This window comes from Ovis aries, chromosome 15, assembly GCF_016772045.2.
Source record: "Ovis aries strain OAR_USU_Benz2616 breed Rambouillet chromosome 15, ARS-UI_Ramb_v3.0, whole genome shotgun sequence".
Taxonomy (NCBI): Eukaryota; Metazoa; Chordata; class Mammalia; order Artiodactyla; family Bovidae; genus Ovis; species Ovis aries.
Genome location: NC_056068.1, coordinates 18,049,798 through 18,073,678, shown reverse-complemented (window position 1 = coordinate 18,073,678; position 23,881 = coordinate 18,049,798). Strand labels below are relative to the sequence as shown.

The 23,881-nt window shown below is 38.3% G+C and overlaps 1 protein-coding gene across 1 annotated transcript in view; it reads right to left on the bottom strand.

Annotated features, from left to right (window-relative positions):
- DDX10 (DEAD-box helicase 10) overlaps positions 1-23,881 on the bottom strand; it is a 311,460-nt gene that overhangs the window by 280,192 nt on the left and 7,387 nt on the right. Inside the window, exons 2-9 of the mRNA XM_004016001.6 lie at positions 20,389-20,449; positions 19,235-19,365; positions 18,044-18,202; positions 16,860-16,980; positions 15,804-15,993; positions 10,645-10,771; positions 7,305-7,467; positions 1,032-1,116 (exon numbers count right to left, since the gene is read on the bottom strand). Coding sequence (XP_004016050.2) covers positions 1,032-1,116; positions 7,305-7,467; positions 10,645-10,771; positions 15,804-15,993; positions 16,860-16,980; positions 18,044-18,202; positions 19,235-19,365; positions 20,389-20,449 — 1,037 coding nt within the window. The remainder of the gene's footprint in view (positions 1-1,031; positions 1,117-7,304; positions 7,468-10,644; positions 10,772-15,803; positions 15,994-16,859; positions 16,981-18,043; positions 18,203-19,234; positions 19,366-20,388; positions 20,450-23,881) is intronic.

Genomic DNA, 23,881 nt, shown 5'->3' with positions numbered 1-23,881 from the left:
TCAGTAAAGAGACCACCTGCAATGCAGAAGACCACTTGCAATGCAGGACACTTGCCTGCAATGCAGGAGACCCGGATTTGATCCCTGGGTGGGGAAGATCCCCTGGAGAAGGAAATGGCAACCCACTCCAGTATTCTTGCCTGGAGAATAGCATGGACAGAAGAGCCTGGTGGGCTACAATCTATGGGGTCGCAAGAGTTGGACATGACTTAGCAACTAAACCACCATACCACCAAATACTACCCAGAAACATTTATGAATTATTTTTAATTTGTAATTCTACCTGTAGCACACATCTCCCAACTTTACTGAAACCAGAACAGTAATGACATAACATGCTATCCTTTTGATTTATTCATATACCTTTCTTTGCCTTTAATCCCCAAATAACTGACTTTGCTATATTCTTTTCCAGAGAGTTCCCCCACATTTGTGAGCCAACACGGTAATTTATTGGGTGATGGGGTGTGGGGGGGTGGTGAAAAGAGCATATTTGGGAGTGGTCCCCAGCAATGCCTGTAATTCCCACATGAAGAAAGGAAAAGAGCAACCTATTATTCAAAACCACCTTCTTGCTTATTAGAACCTGTACCAGAGAAGGTAAGAGCACAGATCTAGACTATAGGAGTCAGACTGCCTGGGTTCAAACTCCGGCTCTACAGATTTTCAAACAAAATGTTTAACTGCTCAAAACACTCAAGTTTTGTCATCTGAAAACAAAGACTGAATAAACAGTCTTATAACTCATCAAAGAGATGATGCTCAGTGAGTAATTCTAATGAAAAGCTCAGTAAGGGAAGAAAGTTAGAACAAGACACTAAAATAAGTTTTCGTGGATTTTTCTCAGCCCTCATCATCAAGTCTCAGCTAAGAGACGTGTAAGAGCTGTCTACATGATAGCAACCTACATCACAAAAATGTCAGACCAACACTCACCTGAATTCCTCCATTCTTTATTTGTACACAATTAAGAAAGCACATTTTTTTACTTAGGTAAAACCAAAAGCAAAGATACAGGTCAGCACACCTACCTGGCAGTTCTACCCGCTCTGTGAATATATGTGTTGGCATCTTCTGGGCAATCAAACTGAAGAACCCAATTTACAGCCGGGAAATCTGTATAGAAGGAACATCAAGTTGAAAAACCAGTTCCAAGATCTGCCCTGCTGTACTATTTTTTATTTTATAATAATGCTTGCCAGGGCTTCCCGTCACATCAAACTGATAGATATTATCTGTGAACACTATTAAAAATAAAATTAATTGCATGAACCAAGAGATAATAAACACTTCTCTTTTTTGATCAATTGAACTAAAATTAATGACAGTGTTTGAATGTGAAGATTATTTTGTATCTGATAGAGGAGACAGATTACTTTGTGTCACATAAAATAATGAAATACTCAGATAGTTAATAACCTAAAAGCACCACTTCTCATGAGCTCCCAGTGAACTATGAAACTGATTTAAAAATTTCAATGAAAATTTACTTTTCCTGCTATTTCCATCTCCTAAAGATATCTTTTTAAATCCCTCTACCCATTTCCTAGCAGTAATTATTTCATATGTATTTCTGGTTGCAAAAGTTTCCATTCATTTCCAGAGATCCTAGTCTCAACAATTTAAGAGAATTACCTTTAGTCATTTACGGATTCTACTGTAAGGATTTCAGAACAATTTCTATCACAGACAAAAGAGCTGAGGGAGGCAGGAGGAAAGGAAGGAGGAAGAGAGGGAGGGAGGAAGGAAAAAGAAAAAAAAGCAAGATGTGAAGATCTTTCTTCACATCTAATGGCACCTACGGGTACCTGAAAGTATAAAAACTATCAAACTATCATAAAGTTATATAAGCTATTCAAAAGGAGTGACTCTATTTAAATGGGCGAAACCCAACAGAAACAAGAGAAAAGATATTTAAAACAACTCTCCTCTTGGGCCTTGAAGTACCAAGTACCTCAGAAGGCAAGAGCATGTTTCAGGGCTCTGCATAAGAAGACAGGTTGAAAGCAACACTCAAACTCGCAGGTCCCCTCCTGGTCTCCTGAAGAAAAGCCCGTCTTATTCTGGAGAAAGGCTTCAAACCAAGACACCAGAGAGACCGGAAGAAAGAGGCACTAAAGCCCTTGAAAACAGGGTACTGAGTGAAGCCGGAGTGGGAGCCCTCTATGTCTACTTCCTAGCCAGGTTTCTACAGAGCCAGTAGCAAGCTTAATGTTCTACTCTCGAAAGTGACATATGCTTATCTGGAGAGACTCAATCTTCAAAAAATACTGAATAGAGGTTGACGTCTTGAGTCCTCCACAAGATGATTGACTCCATCCAAAATCCCTTCGCAATGAAGGCCATTAGTCAACAGCCATCATCCACATACTAATCACTTCAAATAATCCTTTCTGATGTTTCACTGCTAAATATAATAAAACACAACCAACTGAGGACGATCGGGAAAAGTCTCAAAAAGTGAAAAGACAGACGGAGGAGTAAAAATGAAACCGGCAGAAGCAGAAACAATGTGAAGAGAACTTTAACCCACTACCTTCAGAGAAATAAAACACTGCATCCGTCAGATGAGAATAAGAGGCTATAAAAGAGAAACATTTGGTACTTAACTAAAATTTTAATCAGAAAAGTTGAAATATAAGATCAAGAAATCTCCCAGAAATAACAAGAAAGACACAATAAGATGGCAACAAAAGAAACAGGAAAACTAGAGGATTGATCAAAGAGGTCAAATATTCTTCCAGAAAAAGTACATAAGAGGGGGAAGGGGAAAAATACTATAAAAAAGATATGAGAAAGAAAGAATCAAAGTACACAAATTCCCCATTAGTAAGCAATAATTGCATAGTGAAAATAAATACTGAAACTTTAGTTAATCAAATCACCAAAGAGGAATTCAGAAGTGTATTTCTTGCAAAGGAAAGACATGAGTCTCTATCATGTGCTGCTCAGTACAGAAACTTTAGTCAAGTTTAAATTAAAATTTAATAAAATAATTCTTTCCTCATTGCACTGGACAGATTTCAAGTGGACAATTGTCATGTTTAGCTAGTATCTACAGTATTAGACAGTGCAAACACAGAACATTTCAATGATCATAGGAAACTCTATTGAATAGTGCTGGTCTAAATTGAAAAAACATACTGAATGTCTATACACCAAATGGGACCTCACACTAAAGCACATTATCATAAAATTTCAGGACTGTGTAGATAAAAAGAAAACCCTAAGAAAAGGCAGAATAAGAAAAACAGCCTACAAAAACCAAAATCAGAAAAGCGAAGGTCTTGTCAACATAATACTGACTACTATAAGATAATGGAGCACTATCTGCAAAGTTTTTAGAGAAAATTGTTTCAAACTAGATTTCAATTCTCAGTCAATTGTCACTTAAGAATAAGACATCATAACACAAGTAATAATTCAAAAAATGTACCTCCCATACACTTTTACTTAAGAAGCTATTAAAGGATGAGTTTTCATTTAAAAAATAACAGTATTATTAATAAGTCAAAAAAAAGGGAAGAGACATATCTGGAAAGGAAAGTATCATGTGCATCAGGCTTATGGAGCAACCAGTTCAGATTAGAGCTGCAGACAAAAGGCTGCAATGAGAAGGTCCCCGGAGAAAAAGAAACAGACTATGTTTGAACTGTTAGGAAACTAAACAGGTGACACCTGCTGGATGTCAGAGAAAATAGAATGGAAATGGAAATAGAATAGAATGGAAAACAAAAAACTGAACTAATTTTAACTCAATCATTAATATAAGAAAACTGCTTAGAAATATGAAGCTAAATACTAAGAGAAATCATTGCTTCTGGAGAGTGAGGAGTGGGTAAAGCAGGGACTACTATGTCTCATAACTCATTTTTACCCATATTATTCATTAAGAAATAGAACTGGAAAAAATTAAGAATAAAATAAGGTTTAAAAAAGATACTGGTATACTCTAAAGATATTCCTGGCCATACCATGAAACACACGACACAAATACATTGGAAATGTACACGTCAACATGAAAGATTGAAAAGCAAGTCATAAACTGGGATGTACAATACTGTTTTATAAAACTTCATAAAAACCTAAGATAATACTATACATTGCTCATGAATACAATCAAATAAGCTTTTTAAAATTAAAAAAGAGTTTCTTGACATTTTTTGTGCCATAGTTAAAACCTACAAACCCCTTTTCAGAGTATTTTTAAGTGCATAAAGCAAAACATACAGGATTATAAGAGAAAATAATTATAATGAAATAATATTGAATAATATTGAACAATTGAATTGAATTGTTTATATAGCAATATATATGCTTATTCACTGACATATTAAATAACATAACTTACTTATGTATCGACCACCATAATATCAAAATTGTATTAAGTATAAACAATACTGCAAGATATCTACAGAAACTACAATATAAAATGAAAATATCTATGAGAAAGATTAGAATCTCTTCAAGAGATATTAGAGATACCAAGGGAATATTTCATGCAAAAAAAGGCACAATAAAAGACAGAAATGCTAAGGACCTAACAGAAGTAGAAGAGATTAAGAAGCAGCAGCAAGAATACACAGAACTGTACAAAAAAGGTCTCAGTGACCCAGACAACCATGCTGGTGTGGTCACTCACCTAGAGCCAGACATCCTAGAGTGTAAAGTCAAGAGGCCTTAGGAAGCATTACTACGAACAAAGCTAGTGGAGTTGATGGAATTCCAGGTCAAGAAGTAACAGTTAGAACCAAACATGGAACAAGGAACTGGTTCAAATTGGAAAAAGGAGTACGTCAGGACTATATTGTCACTCTGCCTGTTTAACTTCTATGCAATGTACATCATGCAAAATGCCAGGCTGGATGAATCACAAGCTGGAATCAAGACTACCAGGAGAAATGTCAATGACCTCAGACATGCAGATGACACGACCCTAATGGCAGAAAGCAAAGAGGGACTAAAGAGCCTCGTGATGAAGGTGAAAGAGGAGAGTGAAAAACCTGGCTTAAAATTCAACATTCAAAAAACTCAGATCATGGCATCCGGTCCCATCACTTCATGGCAAATAGATGGGGAAACAATGGAAACAGTGACAGACTTTATTTTCTTGGGCTTCCATATCACTGCAGATGGTGACTGCAGCCATGAAATTTTAAGACGCTTGCTCCTTGAAAGAACAGCTATGACAAACCTAGACAGTGTATTAAAAAGCAGAGACATCACTTTGCCAACAAAGGTACATATATTCAAAGCTATGGTTTTTGCAATAATCACATAGATGTGAAAGATGGACCACAAAGAAGGCTGAGCACCAAAGAATTGATGCTTTTGAACTGCAGTGCTGGAGAAGACTCTTGAGAGTCCCTAGGACTGCAAAGAGATCAAATCCTAAAGGATTTGATTTAATCCTAGGATTGAATCCAGTCAATACTAAAGGAAATCAACCCTGAATTTTCACTGGAAGGACTGATACAGAAGCTGAAACCCCAATATTCTGGCCACCTGATGTGAAGAGCTGACTCACTGGAAAAGACCCTGAAGCTGGGAAAGACTGAGGGCAGGAGGAGAAGGGGGTGACAGAGGATGAGATGTTTGAATGGCATCATCGACCCAACGGACCTGATTTTGAGAAAACTCCGGGAGATAGTGAAGGACAGAGAAGCATGTTGTGCTGCAGTCTATGGATCACAAAGAATCAGACACAACTGAGCAACTGAACAACACGATTTCAACTGATGACAAGGTTACAGATACTAACACAACAGTTCAGTGCTTCCATGTATAATTGAAGAAAATATTAAATTCAGTTAAAGGTTAGTAAATATATATATATATCATTTTTTTCTCCATCTACGTTCACAGACCTCCTGAATTCTATCACAGACAAGAGGTGAAGCGCCCTCATTCAAAGACTGGGAAAGGGGACAAAAAGAATTCCAACTACATCTAGTAAATAGTTGGCTTCTTTAACAAACTGCAAGGAAAATATAACAAAATAGTTATATCTGTTCACTGTGATATATAGAGAATACATATTACATGTGCAATATAATTAATTGCTTCAGTTCAGTTCAGTTCAGCTGCTCAGTCATGACTGACTCTTTGCGACCCCACCAATCGCAGCATGCCAGGCCTCCCTGTCCATCACCAACTCCCGGAGTTCACTCAGACTCACGTCCTTCAAGTCCGTGATGCCATCCAGCCATCTCATCCTCGGTCGTCCCCTTCTCCTCCTGCCCCCAATCCCTCCCAGCATCAGAGTCTTTTCCAATGAGTCAACTCTTCTCATGAGGTGGTCAAAGTACTGGAGTTTCAACTTTAGCATCATTCCTTCCAAAGAAATCCCAGGGCTGAATTAATTGCTTACATTGACCTAAACTATCTAAGGTTCAAAAATCAGGAAGGTCAGGTAGAATCAGAGTGTAATACAAGGAGATATAAACATAACTAAAATGTTTCAAAACTACATATTCAAAACAGTAATGAGGGATTAGGGAGTAGGAGAAGGTAGTCGGAATGAGTTCTTGGGGCTGAGAAACAGCCTATCGATCTTTAAAAATATGCATACTTGACTACTGCTGCCACTTACATGCGAATGGACTAATACAATGACTTAGATATACTTTAAAACACTCCCAGAGGGACAGGACACAGGCACTAAGGGAGATCAAGAAAAAGATAACCACTCAAACTGGGTACTATGTATAACAAGGGTACTTTAGGCTCAATTTCTTCATGTATGTTTAAAACCTGCCACCATAATCAGTGCAATAAGATTGATAGAAGAATTCAAATTACCACTTATTTCTCTTCATCCTTTTTCTTACCTCTAGTTTTCCTCTGTAATTATTTCCATATCCCATCCCACTCCCACAAAGCCATCAGTTGTATATTATAGTGGCTTTTTCAAAGTTTAAACACATTAAATGTAGTGATCTTAAAAAGTAAAATGTTTGAAGAAAAGATGGATTTCATTGATTTTTCTTGTAACAGTATTTGTCAAGTTTCCAATAGAAACAATTTTTTTCATATCTTTAAATTTTTAACTTTCCTTTGATTCTGTAGGCTGCTTCAGATCCTGTGATGCAATTACTATCGTGAGAAAATAAGAGCACAAAAAGTGAAACTAATACAAAACTTTTCACTGACATATCCTTAGTTTAGTCATCTCAGTTGTCAATTTATCTTTCTTCTATAAAATAAGAAAGCTCAATTATTTGAGTCAAACTATTTGAATTACCAAAATATACCCTTTATAAGCCCCTGATCACAGAAAATTTTCTCAAAAGAAGTTTTCTTACCCAGGCCCCTGGCTGCGATATCAGTAGCAAAGAGCACTGCAGCTCTCTTGCGAACAAATTCGTTATAGACTTCCATTCTTCTCATCTGCTGCTGTCGCCCATGCAGGGCAAGGAGGGAAACACCAGGACGCAGCCGGCAGAACACTCGGTACAGATACTGAACCTAGGCGTTAACCGAAAAATGACTTGGTACTTCTGGATAACAGCAGGAAGTAAGCTTACAAGATGAACAGAAAAATGCATTATGGAGCACACGTCTAATTAAAGCACAGAATAGAGAGAAGGAAATGTAGTCTGGAGCTGTGGTCTTCAAACATTTTTGCTCATATTATTTTTCCTAAAAGAATTTTGAAATAAATATGCTTTCCCCAAATTGTTACGTTAAGTATCTGACATTTCTAAGTGGTTACAAAGAACGTCATTTCTGGTAAATTTAAATGTATTTTAAAGTAAAGACTTACCTCTCATAAATGTATCCAACAGATTCTAAACAGCACAATTTGATATCCATCACCAGTTATTTCAAAATATATAAAAAATAATAGGGGAGACTACACATGTGTGGGGCAGGGCCCCTCAATTTTGCTGCAAACCTAAGATTGCTCTAGAACAGTCTTTAAAATAGGAAAATTGCTAACAAAACGTGAAAAACCTCTTCTTTAACAGAAAAATTTTACATCATTTCTTTTCCTCCTTGAATTCATATTTCTATTCCTGACCTCACAGAATTTTATGTTGTTTTATGCAAAGTCTCTTATTGATTACTTTATCACAATTCATTACTTTCAACAACAAAACTATGTATATATGTTTTAATTTTAATTTTCTGTAGCCATAAAGCTGCATTAAAAGTTCTCAGAGTCAGTTACTATTACAATTATTAGTATGCTGCTGCTGCTGCTGCTAAGTCGCTTCAGACGTGTCTGACTCTGTGTGACCCCACAGATGGCAGCCCACCAGGCTCCCCCATCCCTGGGATTCCCAGGCAAGAACACTGGAGTGGGTTGCCATTTCCTTCTCCAATGCATCAAAGGGAAAAGTGAAAGTGAAGTCGCTCAGTCGTGTCCGACTCTTTGCGACCCCATGGACTGCAGCCTACCAGGCTCCTCCATCCATGGGATTTTCCAGGCAAGAACACTGGAGTGGGTTGCTATTGCCTAGAACTGGCCAAAAAAAGAGATGTTAGAATTTGATTTAAAAAATAAAATTCTATTATCTTTCTCAATACATGAGACTAGATGAAGCTGTTGCTTTAGTTTTATTTTTCTATAGTTTAACATACTTCAAATGAATACTAGTGACTGCTAAACTGAGGCAGAGTCCAGCATCATTTTATTCCATTTCTCTAATATAGGTGTTAAGAACATCTTTTTCATGAAAATACAGAAAATGGACTAGAAAGAACCTTAACTTTTTGAGTTCCTATAAGATATGTCACAATGATATATTACAAAAATTTCATCTATCAGCTGCTGCTGCTAAGTCGCTTCAGTCATGTCTGACTCTGTGCGACCCCATGGACAGCAGCCCACCAGGCTCCTCCGTTTACAGGATTCTCCAGGCAATAATACTGGAGTGGGCTGACATTTCCTTCTCCACATCTATCAGCTAGTAACTCCATTAAGTCTTCCTTCAAATTTTGTTGAAAGAATGGGAAACGACCAAATTACAAAATTGACTCACTACCCCAGCATTAAAGTTATTCATTTTCTCATATAATACTCTAGTGCTAGGAAGATTCTCTGATCCTGAGACAATACACCAGTAAGACTAGGCATAAGGGACTCCTCCTTTCCTTTTCTAAGGTTTTTTAAAAGGCTACTGTGAAAGCGGAGATGAGAACAAACCCACAGACAAGACCGCAGATACACTCTTAGGCAACCAATCTCAGGGAAGCACACATGGAAATGGAAGAACTACAGAAACGGAAGATCAACCAAGAGCCTAAGAAAAAGTTAAGCATGGTTTAAACTGCATGGTAGCAAGAGGGGTGGTGAGAGGTGGTAAAACAACTGTCAACAGATTGAATGTGAGTTAAAGACAGGAAAGAATTTAAGATTTGATCATTTAATGAGATGGGGAAGAGTTGGAGGGAGCAGATCTCAGAAATAGGAAATCTTAAATTGCTTACCCAAATGGAAATATCTAGAAGTCAAATGGATACACAAGTCAGGGGCTCAGGAAAGAAGTCAAGGCTTAAGATGTAGATTTGGCAATTGTTAGAATACAGACAGCATTTAAAGTCACAGAACTGAAGAGGTATAGAAAGAATATAGATCAAAAAAGGGCAGAGTACACTTTTTCCACTGTGAAGAGGCAAAGCAGAGTATTACAGAGTAAAAACTTTAAACATTAACCCTTAAAATTATTTTCTTGTATGTAAATATGAAAAACATCCATTCTTTAGGAAAATATAAAATTCTAAAAATCTAAAAGAAGTCCTAAAAAATCTGAAGTCATTCCTTACATGGAAAAATAATGAAGTTCTGTGCTTTCCTCAAAGTAGAGACAGAACACTACTTATCTTCCCCATAAATTGGAGGAAAACTCACTGCATATTCATCATGCTAAGCTACTGCAAAAGCTATACATCTAGAAATCAATCTACTATATACCACCAACTGTATGTTCTCAGGAAATCTGAAATATAGTAAAAGAAAAGTAACATACAAAAACAAACCATAGTTTCTTCTCTTAAAGAGAAAAGACCAAGTTTTCTTATACATCACTGAATCCTTTACTTATAAGCACATGACTAGTGTTCAAGAAATGCTGATAAACAAAGGCAGATATAATGAAAACACTACCAAAGGACAAAGGAAGGTGCAATTCATTGTCAAAAGAGGATTGGGGTGTGTCAGGAAAGGACTTTCAGGCATAAAACTTGAGCTTGAGCTTAGCCTTAAAGGATAGTAATCATTCCTCCAGATAGAGGAACACAAGGAGATAAGCAGATCAGCGTGAACAAAGACAAAGAGGCAGGGAAATAAATGGCGTATTCACAGAGGGTAAGGTAGACATTAGGTCATAAAGACCTCTAGTTAGCCTAGCCATTCAACTGTTGTTCTACCAATATTTACTGAGGACTACCATATTCTAAGTATTGTGCTAGATGCTAACAACACTGAAGTAAAAACAGTTTTTGCCTTTCCTTATTGAGCTTGAAGTCTCATCCATGGGTTCCTTTAAAAATGAAGACACAAGATTCTCACTATCTACAAATTTCTTCACATTTAGCCCTGCGTTATTAAAAAAGAAAAGTAGCATTTTATAACTGAATTTTGAAATTTATATGTGATAATTCAACATGAATAACTTAAGAACAATAAACACTAGGTACCTCTTTACAACTGGAGAAAAATACAATACTTTTCTTCTTCAGGTGGCTTCTCAAAAAGGAATACAGCACACTTATTTTTTGCTGCAGCTCACAAACTATGTAGTTCTGTTCCAAAGTAGCAGGGGTGCTTATGCAAATAAGAGGGAAAATATTAAAAATATGTCACTTTGGTAATTTTGAAGTCCAGACCAAAAAATAAAACAAATGTTAATAATGGTATGCCTCCCAAGCAAATCTTTCATACACACATACATACATATCCCCAAAACAACTTCCTCTATTGCCCCTTAGGAAATGAATACAGCATTATGTCCAAAATACACTCAAAACCATTTACAGATTAAATATCAAAAATATACTTGATCTCCAAGGGGGAAGAATGGGGAAAGGAATAGTTAGGGAGTTTGGGATTGCCGTGTACACACTGCTATATTTAAAATGGATAGCCAACAAGGACCTACTGTACAGCATAGGGAACACTGCTCAATATTATGTGGCAGCCTAGATGGGAGGAGAGTTTGGGGAGAATGGATACATGTATACGTATGGCTGAATCACAACATTGTTAATCAGCTATACTCCAATATAAAATAAAAAGTTTAAACATATATATATATATATATACACACACACATATATATAGATATACACATACAAACAGGGGTCACCTCTACAACGGTAGGGTCAAGGATCAATTGAAGGATATAAGGGAACTTGCTGGGCTGATACTAAGGTTCCACCTCTTAGTGGGGCCTTGGGTTTCAGAGACATACACATTTATCAAAACTGAGCAAATTTACTCAATTTGTTCATAGTATTATATGTAAATCTTATATCAAGAAAGAAAATCTCTATACAAATATTTAACTCTAGCTACTGATATACGTACTGAAATGTTTAAAGGAAGTGTACAGATCTCTGCCAATTTCTTTGAAATGCATCAAAAATAAGATGGGTTGATATACAGAGGGATGGATAAATGGACAGCAAATGGATGCTACCATCAAGTAGCATCCAGGTGGTGGGTATAGGGTTTTAACTGTAAACTTCTTTCAACCGTACACGTTTGAAATCTCTCATAATAAAAATGTTATAGAGAAATACACATGCATTTACTCTTTGAACTAATAAACCTACTTTTAGGATTCTGTTGCAAAAAATAATCTGGTAAAAACACAAAAAGATATACTATCATTTAATTTACATGGCAAAAAAAAAAAAAAGATGGAAATCAACCCATATGTCCATCAGTAAAAAACCTGTGGAATGAACCACTGTACATCCACACAATTATGTAACATACAACTACAAAAAAGGAATGAGGAATCTATATAGTGCTATGATGTGATCACTAAGGAATATTATTAACTGAAAGAAGCAAAATTTGATACCATTCATGGGACTGAAGGTATATATACATTCATGCACATACAGGGATCCCTTGGGTGCGTGTTTATATAAAGGGAAAAAAGGGAAGCCTCTTGATGAAAGTGAAAGAGGAGGATGAAAAAGCTGGCTTAAAACTCAAAATTCAGAAAACTAAGATCATGGTATCCAGTCCCATCACGTCATGGCAAATAGATGGGGAAACAGTGGAAACAGTGGCTGACTTCATTTTCTTGGGCTCCAAAATCACTGCAGATGGTGACTGCAGCCATGAAATTAAAAGATGCCTGCTCCTTGGAAGAAAAGTTACGACCAACCTAGACAGCATATTAAAAAGCAGAGACATCACTTTGCCAACAAAGGTCCGTCTAGTCAAAGCTATGGTTTTTCCAGAAGTCATGTATGGAAGTGAAGAGTTGGACTATAAAGAAAGCTGAGCACCGAAGACTTGATGCTTTTGAACTGTGGTGTTGGAGAAGACTCTTGAGAGTCCCTTGAACTGCAAGGAGATCAAATCAGTCTATCCTAAAGGAAATCAGTCCTGAATATTCATTGGAAGGACTGATGCTGAAGCTGAATCTCCAATACTTTGGCCACCTCATGCAAAGAACTGACTCACTGGAGAAGACCCTGATGCTGGGAAACACTGATGACAAGAGGAGAAGGGGACGTCAGAGGATGAGATGGTTGAATGGCATCAGTGACTCGATGGACATGAGTTTGAGCAAGCTCCGGGAGTTGGTGGACAGGGAAGCCTGGCATGCTGCAGTCCATGGGGTCGCAGAGTCGGACATGACTGAACTGACAGCAATATAAAAGAAACACACTGGTGTACTTCTGCATATAATCTGATACACTACTCAGAAAGATTCAACTCTGATTTTTCTGATCCTTTACAATTTGACAGTAAATGTTCTTTTATGCCTTAAAATATTCTCAAACATAATCTCTCAGGGTTTATGAACCAAACTGTAAAGCTGGTAAAGGGGAAAATTCAATAACAATATTAAACAAAATTCAACAGCAGCTGCTTTTTATAGTGCTTCTGGTGAATTTGAAATTACAGAGTATTGCAGTCATTACCAGATAAGCTGCAGTTTTGTAAATTATGTTGCTAAATATCTGCCTTCTACCTTCTAAAATGTTTTCTGAAAGTCACATCTTTTACAAATGATGGAACTGCTTTCAAGAATTATTTGTGAAGTAAACAATTTTTACACTCAGTTTTTTCTAACTAACTCTACGATCTACAGATAAAGACCAACTATTATCTACAGAAACTGGGGACAGGGATAATACGTACAATTAATTTGCAATTTAGAGACCATCTAATATTGAAAAATAGGTGTCTAGTAAAGACACTAGTGAGTTTTTAAAACAGGAAGAGAAAGTGAAAGTGAAGTCGCTCAGTCATGTCCGACTCTTTGCAACCCCATGGACACCAGGCTCCTCCGTCCATGGGATTTTCTAGGCAAGAGTACTGGGGTGGGTTGCCTTTTCCTTCTCCAGGGAACTTCCCAACCCAGGGATTGAACACAGGTCTCCCACATTGTAGACAGACGTCTTACCATCTAAGCCACCAGGGAAGTCAAAACAGGAAGAAAGCAAACAGACAAAAAAAAAATAAAGAAAGAAAGAAAATCGAAAAACCTAAACAGTCTTTAGACTAACAAATTAATTGTACTAAGAATTTCAATAGCTATCTCAACACAACTTTAAAACAAAACCAATGTCTACTCAATGGTAAGCCAAGGAGGTAACTATACCTTCTGAGGAGTTCTTGATAACCAAAGCTACCAGAACTCAGATTTTCCAAAGTTCATTCATTAGGATCATCAGGAAGTATAGAATTTAGCCTCTTCTCAGGCTTTTTTAAATCCTAGACATCTATTGGTTGAACAAAGTCAAGGTGGCCCTAAATGCCCATATTCCCTGCATTTAAAGACTTTCCAAGAGGATAACTCAATTCATTTTCCCAATATATTTCTTTTCATGCTAGCATTTCACAGCAAGAAGTGAAAGACAGAGATAATGGTAGGGGTGAGCCCACATTGAGATCATCAACACAGATTTAATTTAAAGTCACTGGAAAACGTTTCTCAAAGTCGTATCTGTCCAGTCTGCATGTATATATATATGTATGTATGATTCATACCAAACATACCTACATTTTCAGCTGTCATAATATCAAAATATACTTTAAAACATATTTCCCCCAATCCATTTACATATCTCTCTCTCTCTCTCTCACACATACACACACCCCTTCTACTGCCACAAAGACCAGGAGTCCCCAGCCGTGGTAGCAGCTGTGCCCTGGTAGGAATCAGGTCTCACAGCAGGAAGTGAGCGAGCAAAGCTTCAAGTGCATTTACTGCCATTCCCCATCTCATTACCACCTGACCTCTGTCTCCTGTCAGATCGGCAGCACTAGGTTCTCAAAGGAGCGTGAAACCTACTAAGCTTGAATCATTCAGAAACCAGTGCACCCCACCCCACCCCACCCCCAGTGTCAGTAGAAAACTTGTCTTCCACAAAATTGGTCCCTGGTATCAAAAAAGTAGGAGATGGCTGACACAGACACGTATCTTACTTTCCAGTTTTAGTGAGACCAAAACAAAACAGCCGTTGCTGGAATGTTTTAAATAGAAAAGTATTTGCTAAATATTAATGCATTTGATAAAATGTGCTCCATAGCACATTCAATTCAGTTCAGTCACTCAGTCGTGTCTGACTCTTTGCGACCCCATGAATTGCAGCACGCCAGGCCTCCCTGTCCATCACCAACTCCCAGAGTTCACTCAAACTCACATCCATCGAGTCCATGATGCCATCCAGCCATCTCATCCTCTGTCGTCCCCTTCTCCTCCTGCCCCCAATCCCTCCCAGCATCAGAGTCTTTTCCAATGAGTCAACTCTTCGCATCAGGTGGCCAAAGTACTGGAGTTTCAGCTTCAGCACCATTCCTTCCAAAGAACACCCAGGACTGATCTCCTTTAGAATGGACTGGTTGGATCTCCTTGCAGTCCAAGGGACTCTCAAGAGTCTTCTCCAACACCACAGTTCAAAAGCATCAATTCTTCGGCACTCAGCTTTCTTCACAGTCCAACTCTCACATCCATACATGACCACTGGAAAAACCATAGCCTTGACTAGACGGTCCTTTGTTGGCAAAGTAATGTCCCTGCTTTTGAATATGCCATCTAGGTTGGTCATAACTTTCCTTCCAAGGAGTAAGCGCCTTTTAATTTCATGGCTGCAATCACCATCTGCAGTGATTTTGGAGCCCCCCAAAATAAAATCTGACACAGTTTCCACTGCCCTGCATAATACAGCTAAAAAAAAAAAAGATTCTAAACCAAAATAATTTTGATAAATGCAGAAAGCTTTATTCATCTCCCACTGCTTTTAAGAATCACAATATTCATAAAAATATCAAAGGTCTGAGAAGTCTTAAGAAAAAACTGCTTTGCCGTAACTCAACATTTGCTATTTAACTATCCAGGTACACGTTTTCCCACCTTATTCCCATTTTATGAGGGGAATTTGTTCCCCACACCACAATTTGAGAACTACTACATTAGAGTTGTCTCACATTTAAAGGTGTATTGAGAATTTAAATAATTTTTACCACTATATTCACTATGCTTTGCATATTTAATCAGTAACATTAATATGCTTTCCTAGAAATGCATATTAATTTGAAATATTAAATTCTCAATTAAAAAAAGAACCCTGATTTTGATTCAAATATGATTTTAAATAATACATACCTGTATTTTGCCTTTTCATGAACCCAAACATACTCAGGATTTTTCAAACTCAAGCGTGCAAGGTCCTTTACAGATTTGGTTTGTGTAGCTGAGAAAAGCAAAGTCTGACGTTTCTTGGGAAGGTTTTCAATAATAGCATTCATGGTGTCAGCAAAGCCCATATCCAAGATTCTATCTGCTTCATCAAGAACTAAAAAGGAAAAATGCACACTCAACTACAATATTTAACATATACATTAAGCTAAAAGCAATATGGTATTCTGGATAGGATTCTAGAACAAGGGATTTAGTTGAAAAACTGGTGAAATACAAAAAGAAGTTTGGAATTATTAAATAAATACACTAATGTTAGGGCTTCCCAGGTGGCTCAGTGGTAAAGAATCCGCCTGCCAATGCAGGAGACTTGGGTTCGATCCCTGGCGGAGGGGCAGGGTTGGGGAAATCCTCTGAAGGAGGAAATGGTAACCCATTCCAATATTCTTGCCTGAAAAATTCCATGGACAGAAGAGGCAGGCTGGCTACAGTCTATGGGGTCACAGAGTCAGACACGACTGAGAAACTCAGCAGGGGCGCACACACACACATGCCAATGTTAGTAACTTACTTTGGCAAAGGTACCAAAGTTACAGAATATGTTACAATGGGGAAACTGAGGGAAGGAAGGGTATAGAGGAACTGTCTGTACTACCACTGCAACTATTCTATAAAGCTAAAATTATTCCGAGACAAAAAGTTGATTTAAAAAATACACAATAGGTAACATCATAAGTAGGTAATTTTTATCTTTCACCTTAAAAGATAACTCTTAGCAGTGTCAAACACTGAGGAATCTAATTTCATATGCAGTGGAGTGCTTATCTCTTTCTGACTCTTCTGACTTAAAAAGGTCTCAGCTGTACTCTCTGGATTTAGAACTATATGTCAAAAAAATTGCTTCGAGTTCTTTTTAAGATTTTTAATCACAGTATTTATTCAATAAAATATTTCTATCACTAAAATTTATTAGAGCTTGCTCCTAAGACTGAGATTATTTTCATAAAGATTCATTAGACTTACCTAACATTTGGAGATTGGTAGCATGAAAACATATTGTTTCATCCATGTGTTGAAGAAGCCGACCCGGTGTGCAAACAAGTATATTTATGTTATTGATCCTCTCAGCTTCATGCTTCAGATCCTGAAAACAGTTGTTTCCTTTGATTACAGACACATCACTGAGCAGCCTGTGTACCAGAACTATATAAGCCATCTACATGTGGCATTTCATCATAGCAATGTAGATACTCTAGAAATAAATGTAGCTTCTCCCTTATGTTTCTACAGCCTCTCCAAATTTCTGGGCCAATTACAAGTCCTTAGTTAAGAACTAAAGAACTCAGAGTTCCTCTAGATCCTTAATCATATGCAGGATTTTGAAGCCATGAGAAATACATGAATGCTCTAAGTCTTTACCTCCTCCTGTGTCTGCCAGAATCGACTTAAAAACTAGAATTAAACCCAATCTTTAAGTCAGAATCCAGGAACAATGAACAGGCTCTGTGATATCACTCACTGAATTTCCTGGACTGCAAAAAAAGAGTTGAGTTCTCCAATTTCTAGAAAATCCCTCCTCGAAAGAAGAGCCACAGAATGTTATTTGTTAAAGCTGGGTGACAGGTACATGAGTATGTGAGGACTTGTGATATTGATTCTTTTCTTGGGCATGTCTACATATAAATTCAAGAATTCAAGTATTTATCCTCACAACCTAGAAGAGACTTCAGCAGAAACAAGCAGTCCAGGTAAACTAAAAGAAAAAGAAGTAAAGCAGCAGGCTTTACCAGGACCTAAAATAAACACTCCTCAAAACTACCTTCTATTCACCTTCCTATCTTCTGCTGCTGACCCAGCAATGTTCTGAATTATTCAACCTCTCAGATACTTTATTGAAAGGAACTAATCCACATACTGAAATGATACCTTTCCCAATGAATATTAACAAATAGATTTTTCATGTTAGTGGGAATTAATTAATCTCAGAGAATGTGATCAGTCCAGATATCCTGACAAAACAAACTTTCTGGACCTGCAAAACTCAAAGGTTCTAGATGATAGTGACCACACCAGGATGTTACCCCTTACTGTCTAGGGGGCTAGCCTGTCTGTTTAGATGAAATCTCCACTGCTTCCTGGTCAACTGCCATAATACTCCACATAAGGCATGGAAGGAAAGAAAGAAGGACAAGGATAAAAAGACAAACCTTTCCACCAATGATGAGGCCAGCTGAAAAGTCATGATTCTTCCCTACTTTTCGGAGAACCTCAAATGTCTGATAGGCCAGTTCTCTTGTAGGTGATATAATCAGAACCCCCAGCCCATCTGCTGAGGTCCACTGCAGGCGATACAAGGCTTCCAGCACCTCAAAAAAGAAAAAAATCCACATTCAATAAGTCCTTCAGAGAGCCAGCTTTTTGACTGCCTTGCCACTCCAAATCAGAGGCACCTTCCAAGCAGAAAGCATACCGTCATGAGTCTCAATCAGAAGAAACTGTTTGCTTTGTTTCTTCTTTTCCTTCTATCCATCAGAGCATCCTTCCCCAAGTCACAGAGGGAAGGAACAGAAGCCCCATGGCAGCTCAGCTGCTACCGGAGACAAGCCATGAGGAGACTGGCGATCAGTGGAAGGTCTGTACAGCCCACAGGCCATTAAAACATATTCCAGAAAAATATCTGTCATCATTTTCTGAACAGAAGCCACATTAAAATAAACTTTGTATAACTGCTACAGTGACTAGAATTTTCAAAATGTTGCTATAAAAAATTAAGATTTGAGAGAAAAATGACTTTGTAACACTCGGAACCAAAAACCAAATGTGATTATTCAGCAGAAATTAAAAACTATGAGACCAACCACATAACAGATATAAGTGAATTCCTCAGAGGCTCTATTGTTTTACTGCTATAAAAGACAATGTCCCAGAAAAATCTCAATGAATGACTTTAGAGTGAGCATGTTTCAGCTTTATTCTAAACAAGTGGCAAGCATAAATGCGACTCGCAGGTTTGCAAGAGAACAGAAACAGCACTCCCCACCACCCCATCAGGCTCACTGCAGAGCAGAACCACTCTGACTTGCCACACTGGAACACCCCATAACCTTCAGGAATTCAGGCTTGCGAACACATATAACAATTTATTCCTTCAGTAAGTGATGGAGTGCCCACCACATGCGAGGTGCTATATTAGGACTTGGGAAATACAACAGGTAACAAGAGAGATGCGGCACCTGTCTGATAAAGCCAGCATTCTAGCCAAGGAAACCCAACACCAAACCACTAATTATCCATTTCTACCAAACAACTCTTCACATAATTATCTATTTCTGCCTAGGCACAGAATGCTTGAAAATCATGTAACAAAGGACCTGACCCAACATGAAAAAACCACTTACTGGAACAAGAAAGGCCAAAGTCTTGCCAGATCCAGTCTTGGCAGCCCCGAGAACATCTTTACCTTGCAAAGCCAACCCAATGGTCTGCTTCTGTATCTCAGTTACCAAACGGTACTGGGCTTCTTGCAAACCTGCCAGTACAGAGGGGAAGAAAATGACACTTTAGAGCATCCCTGACGCATGTGGGCATCCACAGTTCAGGGGTGCTGACCTGTGCACCCCTCACTCCCAGAATTCATATGTTGAATCCCAACCGCCAGTATTTAGACTGCAACCATATTTGGAGACAAGTGATTAAAGAGGTGATTAAGTTAAAATGAGTCCATTAGAGTGGGCCTTAATCCAATCTGAAAGAAAGGAAGAAAGTGAAGTCGCTCAGTGTCCAACTCTTTGGGACCCAGTGGATTGTAGCCTACCAGGCTCCTCTGTCCATGGGATTATCCAGGCAAGAATACTGGAGTGGGTTGCCATTTCCTGCTCCAGGGGATCTTCCTAACCCAGGGATCGAACCCGGGTCTCCTGCATTGCAGGCAGATGGTTTATTCTCTGAGCTACCAGGGAAGCCAATCCAATCTGACTGATGTCCTTACAAAAAGGGAAATTTTGGACACAAAAACAAACACTAGGGGTTTGAGTACACAGAGAGACAACTATTTTACGAAGCACCAGGGGGCTGACCATCTGTAAACCAAGGAGAGAGGCCTGGAACAGACGCCTCCATTATGGCCCTCAGAGGAAACCACCTCTGCCAGCAATTGATCACAGACTTCCAGAACTATGATAAAACAAATTTCTATTGTTTAAGCCACCCAGTCTGTTATTTTTGTTCTGAAGGCACTAGCAAACAATACAAAAAAAAAGGTATCACACTTTTGTTTGTTCTCTTGCTTATTTTAATTAACATTTTAATTACTTGGAGGCCCTGGCACCTTGGATTTTTTACTACTGTCTCTTAACCAGTCCAGAAAGAATGAGAATAACAAATCAGTAAAACTTAATTAACACTGTTTCTTGTTACAGGCTTTCGTGATATCAAAATTACTTGCCAAAGTAAGATTTTTTTTTTTCAGGTTAAACTTTCTCTAAACTTTTTTCCATTTATAAAAAGGCATCAAGAAGTCCAACAATATATCCCAAGATCACTATGAACTTACCTTTCAGTGTTTTTTTGGACAAGGGAAAATCTGAAAATCTTGTAATTTCATTTACATTTATCTGAAAAGTAAAAGGGGACTACATTAGACAAGACAAAATAACATATTGCATCATTCATTTGTTTTGCAACAAAACTAATTTTTGTCTCAACTGTGCTGCTTAGCTCATCATTTGTACTACAGGAATAAATTCAAGCATCACTCTAGTTAAAAACCATCATTCCCTCTGGAAAAAATATGCCTTGAGGAAGCTATCATCAAAAATATAACTTTGTAATCATTTCTACTTAAAAAAAAAAAAAGAAAACTTCACTCAACATACACACTACTACCACATACTGCTACCTTCAATATCCCCAAAAACCTCTAAAATGTTAACAACACAATAAGACATCGTCACGTCAGTTTTAGGAAGAAAATTTACTGTCAGCCCATTCTTCAAATAATATCAGTTTAGGAAGTAAGGGGCAAAATGACTATAAACCAAAGACCACGATGAGAAGAGGTCTCTTTACACACTTTGGAGAATAAACTGAAATTAGGTGCAGAAATATATCTTGCTAGCACAAACCTCTCAAATCCAACCTGACAACTACTCATTTGGGGGTATACTGAGAGAGGAGTATTATTTAACAATAACCAGTGGAAGTGTCTCTGTAGTGATCTGAAGCCGCAATAAGTGACATTTTGCCCTTTAACTTTACATTATCTAATGTTCATCACTGACATTGTTTTATTAACATAAACCCAATTTTCTGGATTTCATTTTACTGCAGATGCTGAAAGCAGGAACTTCTCAGATATGGGAATATGTTGCCAAATTACATGATCCACAAAAGGAAAAGGCTGCATTTCTAAGGTTCATTTATTTAAATTACACTCCAGGAAGTAAAGGGATGACACCTTGTATTTCATTTTAGTCTACATATCATCTTTCCCAAGATTCTTAATACAGTCCAGACAGGCTTATTCTCTGGCCTCAAATGATGTAAGACAAATATTAAAACATTGCCTTAATCCCTACAAATCATTTTGGATAACATTGGAGAGGAGGCAGAATCAGTGTATGAGCAATAAAAGGAGAAAAGTTTATTCAAATAATATCCAGTCCTATCAAGGAACCTAAATTAGGAGGTAATTTCCCAAACTGGACATTAGCTAAAAATCTGTTTTCACAGCAAGTGGAACAGTTATAGAAGCTAGATGGGTAACACACTCTTTAATCCCCATCAAAGGTACAGTCCATTGGCAAAGTGGGCTACTCTTTGTAACGCACAAAGTGATACACCGTGGTGCACATCTTTCCAAAGTTTATCAACCTCCTAGAGGGAAAGTCTGGAAGAAAGAAGGTCTTCCAGCACTCTACCAACCATTACAACATAAAGCTGTACACAAACACACATACATGCACAAAGCTGTACACTATACACTTAGAAAGAAGTCACCAAAGAAACAAAAAGTTTTTACTTCACTGATACACTGGAACAACGGTCAGCAAACCATGGCCCAAAGATCAAATCCAATTCCTTTCTTGTTTTGTAAATACAGTTATACTGGAGCACAACTACAACCATTCATTTATATACTATGGCCCATAAAACTTAATATTCACTATTTGGCCCTTTACAGAAAAAGTCTGCCCCCCCCTTCAACAGCCCCGCAGTTCTAAAAGTGAAAGTGAAAGTCTCTCAATCGTGTCCAACACTTTGTGACCCCATGGACTACACAGTCTATGGAATTCTCCAGGCCAGAATACTGGAGTGGGTAGTCGTTCCCTTCTCCAGGGGATCTTCCGAACCCAAGGATCAAATCCAGGTCTCCCGCATTGCAGGCAGATTCTTTACCAACTGAGCGATCAGGGAAGCTAACAGGGAAGCCCTGTTCTAGAAAACTGTCAATTACAGTCCAAAGAACACTTGGAAGCCATAGCAAAAGATGGCTATGGTTCCTACTGATAAAAAAAAAACAACAACAACTCTCTTTCCCTTTACCTTCATCCTTTTCTTTTCTTAGGGGGAAAAAAAAAACACTCTTAGAAAAATCATCAGTCTGTTCAGTCACTCAGTCATGTCCAGCTCTTTTCAATCCCATAGACTGCAGCACGCCTTGTCCATCACCAATTCCCGGAGTTTACTCAAACTCATGTCCATTGAGTCAGTGATACCATCCAACCATCTTATCCTCTGTCGTCCCCTTCTCCTCCCGCCTTCAATCTTTCCCAGCATCAGGGTCTTTTCAGATGAGTCAGTTCTTCGCATCAGGTGGCCAAAGTATCGGAGATTCAGCTTCAGCATCAGTCCTTTCAATGAACATTCAGGACTGATCTCCTTTAGGATGGACTGGTTGGATCTCCTTGCAGTCCAAGGGACTCTCAAGAGTCTTCTCCAACACCACAGTTCAAAAACATCAATTCTTTGGCACTCAGCTTTCCTTATAGTCCAGTTCTCCAGGCACTGTGTCTATCAAATCTAATCCCTTGAATCTATTTCCCACTTCCACCGTATAATAGTAAGGGATATGATTTAGATCATACCTGAATGGTGTAGTGGTTCTCCCTACTTTCTTCAATTTAAGTCTGAATTTGGCAATAAGGAGTTCATGAGCTGAGTCACAGTCAGCTCCTGGTCTTGTTTTTGCTGACTGTATAGAGCTTCTCCATCTTTGGCTGCAAAGAATATAATCAATCTCATTTCGGTACTGACCATCTGGTTATGTCCAGAAAAATCATACACCCTCTAAAATCTGTATCATCATTCTTTTGAAAACAAAGAACAGATGTTTCAGTGATGGTACTCATTAAGAACTTCTCAGCACTGGTGGAAAAGTTAGAGGGGGCAGAGGGAGGGAGATCAGGGTGGAGGCAGGTATCACTTAACCCCTCTCCTTTACTTCTTCCAACTGTCTCATTTCTCACACAAGTGAATGATGCTTTTACACCCCAAAGCATGAGGGAAGCAAGTATTTAAAACTTCCTAGACGGCAGAGCCTGGTGGGCTGCCATCTATGGGGTCGCACAGAGTCGGATACGACTGGAGCGACTTAGCAGAAGCAGCAGAATGCTCCACCTACTGCAATTAAGAGGAAAAAAGCAATCTACCTCAAATCACACCTGACCAAACTTTGATTAAGAAAAAAAAAAGAATAGATTAGAAAGCAGAGTTCCTATACAGCATAGCTGATTACAATAAAAATATAAACGAATCCCAGGTGCAGAGAGCTTGAGTCATTCAGCAAGTGAAAACAGTTGCTGAACTAAAATAAACAGTTCAACATTTCTCAATAAGCTTCAATCCTCAGCTCTGTATCAGTCCCTTGAGAACACAGGCCCTACATGGTGGCCTTAGAAATAAGCCCCCCGGAGCTCCCACTGTGGAAGCAGAGCTAGCTCATAAATGCCAGCTGTCACCCTCTAGAGCCACCACTGAAAAAGTCATGCCTGCCTGGCCTGTGCCCAGTTAATGACCAAGCACCACAGAGGTACCCATTCCCACAG